This window comes from Brachyistius frenatus, unplaced genomic scaffold (genome assembly GCF_029030835.1).
Source record: "Brachyistius frenatus isolate BFR_SWC_R1_liver_20210118 unplaced genomic scaffold, ASM2903083v1 Contig_62, whole genome shotgun sequence".
Classification (NCBI taxonomy): Eukaryota; Metazoa; Chordata; class Actinopteri; family Embiotocidae; genus Brachyistius; species Brachyistius frenatus.
Window position 1 is genome coordinate 591501 of NW_027210661.1, and position 6000 is coordinate 597500.

General features: G+C 43.8%; 1 protein-coding gene across 4 annotated transcripts in view; it reads left to right on the plus strand.

Annotated features, from left to right (window-relative positions):
* The window catches only part of schip1 (schwannomin interacting protein 1), a 194622-nt gene that overhangs the window by 168641 nt on the left and 19981 nt on the right, over window positions 1-6000 (plus strand). The window contains exon 1 of one of the 4 annotated variants that reach the window (XM_069706292.1): window positions 2269-2648. The exons of the other annotated variants lie outside the window; for them this stretch is intronic. Coding sequence (XP_069562393.1) covers window positions 2619-2648 — 30 coding nt within the window. The 5' untranslated portion in view covers window positions 2269-2618. Of the gene's footprint in view, window positions 1-2268; window positions 2649-6000 lie in introns of those variants that run through there. 4 annotated transcript variants of the gene reach the window in all.

Consider the following 6000-nt stretch of genomic DNA (forward strand, 5'->3'; position numbering starts at 1 on the left):
AGGCTAAACAGCAGTCTGCCTTTGTGTCTATCTTTCTTTTCTAGTGTGAATAAAGAGGTGCTGTCTCAATCTCCCACCTGTGCTCTGACCGAGATTGTAACCTTGACAACCGTGTGAAGGTCAGCGGGGGGTGTCTTTGAACTGTCTGCTTCCATGGTGACAGAGGAGCGATTGGGGGTTGCTATGGATTACTTTATCAAAGCAAGCTCCTGATGTCGGACATGAAAGTTGTATTGCTCCCGTGCTTTAGAAAGTGAAATCAGTGCTGTGTGTTTGTGTTCAAGAGAGAGAAGCATCAGGCCTCACTGAGCCTGGAAATGCAAAGATCTGAATCGGAGAGCGAGTCCATCAGATCATTAACTCACGACGACCGAGTATTGGCTTCCATGTTAATGTTCTTCACTGATGATAGACTGACTTAAAGCCATAGTTCGGCTATAAATGAAGGGCTTTGTCCAAAGTGGTGTGTGACCTTTTGAGAGAGAAAGTTCAAACCACGCCGACCGCCTGATCTGTTGGACGAACCAACAACCACTTCATCTGAAACATGAACTATTCTGAAAATACACTTGCCACCAAATTGAAAAGTCTCCATATTAAGTTCCTGTTCTTTGCAGGCTGATATATGAAGCTGTATTGTTCAAGAAAAAAACAACACCAATCAACCATTCTAAGATTTTGCCTGAAATCAGTAAGTGTTGATCACTGGAGGGCAGAAAGTACACACAGGAGCTATATGATATACTAACCTATATTTGATCAAATAAATGCATTGGGTTCTAATTGCTCGTGTATTAGCAAGCACGGCAACCTTCAACTGAAAAAAAAAGATGCAGGATCTTATATAAGCTATATGTTTGTCTGTCACCATACTTTTCTCTGTAAGCTTAAAGAAGCTTACATGTAACCTTGAATAAAGAGTGAGGCCTTTTTTTTTTTTTTATCTTCCCCTGTAAGGCAAACAGGTTTATCACACTTCAACACGGATCATTTTATCCAAGGTTAGTGTCACGGGATGGGCAGTGCTCCAGTCGGCCACAGCTGGGCACCGTGCAGGAAGCCAACCCACAGCCAATGATGTGCAGGCCTGGGCAGAGAGATCAGAGCAGGGAGCTCATCGATCCACTTCCAGGTCATTAAACCCAAGAGTGGTCTTATCGGGAAAAGCAGCGTCACCCAACAGAGATCAATATTGGATAGAGAGATTTGGCCCGGGAGGAGGGATGAGATAACAGGAAGTACACACTTCTTGCTCCCCTTGCCAAAGAAAAGAGAAAAATGAAAGTTGATGTCTGATTTAATTCTATCAGGATGTCACATTTCTGTAAAGAGCTGATTTAATGGGATAGTTCAAACTGGTTTGTGAAATGATTGGTCGATTTATCCATTTTGTTCAGAGTCAGAAATTATGACGGGATTAAATAAGTATTGACTTTTATAAGCAGTATATCAACATTTAATATATGTTTTAATACACTGTAATGTAATTTCAATCAGAATTTTTTTTTTCTATAATATATTTGTCAACAGTTTGTCAATAATTAACAAATAAATCCTTTGAAGCACCCATAGGTGCCTCAAGATGTGCTATAAACAAGTAATGAATGAGACAGTATAGTAGAAATAAGAAATAAATATCCTCATAGGAGAGGTCACACCTGTTCAAACGTACTGTTTGAAGTGTCCTTATTTCTGCATATAACTATATTATAGTGCAGAACCATTAAAATAAATGTCAGGACGGAGGAATGGGTGCAGAGATGGAGAAGGGAGAGATTATCGGAGTAGGTTGGCCCGTGTGGATTATAGAGAGGCCATCTGCCACTATGGGATTATAATCTTACAAAGACACAGACAAACAATGAGGAGGAGCCCAACATGCAAATATGTCCTGACCTTCAATGCCACTTTTTGGTACTTGACATTTTCGGTCACTTGCTGATAAATCTGAGGTTGGATACTCAGCCCCGGCACGGGTCAGGTTTTCTTTTCATGACGCTTTATGCAGCACACACGGGGATTGATTAAGATAAAGGTTAAGGAATGAAAGTCACTCCTCTGCCCTTTCTCAATCTGTCATGACGCCATATGAAACAGCAGAACGACATCCCATCACTGACCCACACCACACCGCACCCCCACCCCCACCCTTCTCCACCGGCGGACTCTGCATACATGCAGCCCAGCAGCTCCTCCCCCTTTTCAGTCCAAAGCAGACAGAGAAAGGGCAACCGGGAGTGTACTCTGCTTTCCACTGCTCCCCTCCCTCCCTCTCTGTTTCTCTCCCGTTCTCACAGCCCTCCCCCGGTCTCTCTCTCCCCTCCCTCTTTCAGCTTTGGGGGAGCAGCGATCAGACACTGCCCTTTTCTGTTAACAAACAGACAGAGCAGAAAAACAAGCAGAAACGAAAGACAGAAAGCAGAGGGTCAAGACTGAACTGTCTGACAAGGAGACGCAAGCAGTGGTAGGGACTGATTTTTTTTTTTTTTTAGTTTGGATCAAGGACTGGGTGGGACCCCTCCTCCCCTCTCCGCTGGAATACCTCCGCAGGGCTGGGAATCTTATCCCAGTCCCGCTCCTGTTCCCCCAGCTCAACCAGCTCTAGGATGCTGTGAAGGATGGTCCACCAGGAAAACTGTTCTTACCAGGTAGTTCTCAGAGCCTAATCTAATTATTACTTTAGAAAGTGGACAGACACAAGCTGACGTTGATGCTGTTGTTGTTAGTTATGCTGCTTATGTGTAAACATCCTGTTTTATCTTTTGAGTTCGGAGCTTCCTACATTTTTTTAACGTCATGTTTGAAACTAGGACATTGTTCCACATGTGTGTGTGTGTCACTGCGGAGAGCTTGCAGACCTGCGTAGGAGGAAGGCTGTGTTTTGTGGTTACGTGATAGTGTTGTGAATCTGATGGGTGGCTGGTTGCTAAGAGAGCACTTGACTCAAGGGAATAATGTCCCACCTCCCACCCACCCTCTCCTCATCCAGCCTCATCTATCCATGTCAAGGAGGCATGAGGTGTGCATGTAACTGCAAGTTTATAGTGTCACAACTAAACTATGTCAACGTATTCTAAGCTGAGAGTTTCATGTACAACATGACAACATTTGTGCTGCAGACAACATGAGTGCCAAATAGAATTTTAAATGTGAATGGTGGCTTGGAGGGGTGTGTGTGTGTGTGTGTGTGTGTGTGTGTGTGTGTGTGTGTGTGTGTGTGTGTGTGTGTGTGTGTGTGTGTGTGTGTGTGTGTGTGTGTGTGTGTGTGTGTGTGATTCTGATTCTGGGGGGACATGTGACAGCAGTGTCCCACTTTATCTAACGATGAATTGGGAGGAATGAAGCAGTCATGATTAAAGGAAAGCAGTACATCCCAGCTGTGCATCCGCTTTTCTATAACCAGCTCTGCTAAGGGGAAGAAAATCTGCAATGCAGTGGAGATGGAGAGTGGGAACGAGCAGAGAGGTAGATGAAAGGCAAAGGAGATAAACTGAATATGCCGGGGGAGGCAGTGAGGACGAGAGATGGAGATCCTTTGATGGGGAGAAACAAGTGTGGAGAGTCCCAGTGAAATGGATGGGCCTAGTGGGTCTACTTAAAGTGTTTCATCAACGTGACTCCAACATGAAACTTCAACATGAAGTCCAAGTTCTAACAAATACATTTCCAATTGGCTTCAAATGAAGTGGCATTTTTATTGCATGCGATGAAAAAAATGGGATTATGAAATATTCAGTTGATCAACCTCCTTTTCAAACTGAGAGCTAACAGCTGTGAGTGAACACTTCTATAATGTCATCAACATTTACAAAGGATGATCTCCTGTCTGTTTCCTTCACATCATCTCATTGAGTTTTGGAATGAACAAACTGCCCTCAATAAGATTGCAATCATCCAATCAAACATTTGTAATAATCGTGTTGCATCCTCCATGTATTTGTATCTGCGTGGAGCATGTTGTGTAACGGGATAAGGATTTGGCGGTAGATAAAGGCAAGATGGAGCGACTGGAGGATGCCAAAATCGAAGGAAAAGAGCAGCAGATAACCAGAGTAAAGTGAGGCCAAAGGGATAGTGGAGACGGCAGATGAAAGGCAGAGATGAAACAGGAACAGGGAATATTTTGACAACCCTGGCTGAGCACAGCAACAGAAGAAATGGGTGGGTCGCCATGAGAACGACGCACTGCTTTTTGAGGCAACTGCGATGATAGATGATAAGAATAATGGAAAAAATAATCAGCATGAGTTCAATCTATGGGGGGATAAATGTAGGAGATATTGGAAAAAGTTTATATTCATGAAGCCGCTGTGTTGAAGTGCGAGATGGCTTTAATGTAAAGGAGAGATGCAGCAAATAAGAGCAGGAATGAGAGCGGTGAGCAGAACAGAGCGTTCAGGCTCTGATAACAGCGACTCTCTCTGGAGGCCCCTCAATTAGTGGTAACCTGGCAACCAGCAGGCAGACAGCGCCCCTCACACACATATCACACACATATAACACACACACACACACACACGCACCCACCGAGGGATGGAAAGGAGCAAAGGGCAATAGGGGGACAGGATAGACGGGGTTTAATGAAGAAATGATGATCACGGAGGAAACAGTTAATGCGGAGGAAGAGGGAGGTCAGAGGTGCTGCTGTCCCGGTGTCTCTGTATGTTTCACTTATCAGCATCGCTGTTTTCTCCTGCTTTGGATAAGGTGTACTCCTTGTTTTTATGGCTATCGATGACTTAAGGGGAAGAGCAAAGAAAAGGCAGAGGATGAAAACACTCTTTTCTTTCCTGTCTGTTCACTCTGTCACATTTGAAGCGAGCTCCCATTTAATGTCAGCAACCATTAGCCAATTAGGTTGCAGGCTCGCCCCGGGAGAAGCAGCAGGACGCGACCCACAGTCAACCTAAACCGTTTAAGCCCCGTCAGTTTTGCAAATCAATTACGAGTCCAAAAAGAGCAGAAATGCCCCAAATTATATCCTGATAATAACCAAGCATGTGCCGTACCTCCTTTATCTTGACGCTGCACTTCATTTCATTAAGTGCTTAATAGAGCTGAGAGCGCGCTGTTCCCCAGTGTGTTTACTAGTCTGAGGTCTCAATATGTCATCCTCTTCTCAGCATCTCATGTAAATCTATAAATCTTGCCGGGCCGTTTTGCTGTCAGCAGCAGCAGCAGCAGCGGCAGGGTGAAGGGTGACGGTGAGAGTTATCAGCTTGGCCCCAGTGTTTTCCTCCTGGGCTGCAGGAATACTGTCAGCCTGCCAACGCCTCGGAAACTCTGAGTGAATCCCGAATCCTGTCACACGTAGTATTTGTGTGTATGTGTGGGAGGATTTCTGTGTATTTATGTTAATCATATATATATATATGCCTACAAGCTCATTTAGCTTAAGTGGAGAGATGTGAAGGAGAGCGCCAGTGTGAGAGTAACTGTACACAAGGCGTGGCATGATGAATTATACATTAGCAATAGTAGTGCAGCAGATACCACTGATGGCTCTCGCTAGAATGACAGAATTGATCCACAAGCCTGCCTGGAAAACCTCATATAAGGAATTACTGACATGACATCTGATATCTACTTTACCAAAACATCGTCAACACACCCTAAAACCACAAATTCAGACATTTTTACATGTCCTGCTTTTGTACAAGCAAAATGCACCGTAGCATTAGACAGTTACAGTACAACGTTAGACAGAGACGAGCTTGCTGTTTCCTCAACTCAACTCGTCATGTTGAACTGAACTATCAGCACCATCTCCTCTGAATCAAACATTTGGTCTCATTCCTGTTTAAAATGGGTATGTTTCTGAAAATGTTGTCCAAAAAAATATTTCTTTTAACGTTATCAGACCAGAGTCGACATTTTATGAACTAACACACAAAAGAGAAGAAGGATTGGAAAATAAGAGCATATATTTTCCCTAATGAGATACGACATAAGTATCGTTGAGAAGTTTTATATTGCACTGCACACTGATAGATGTGATCA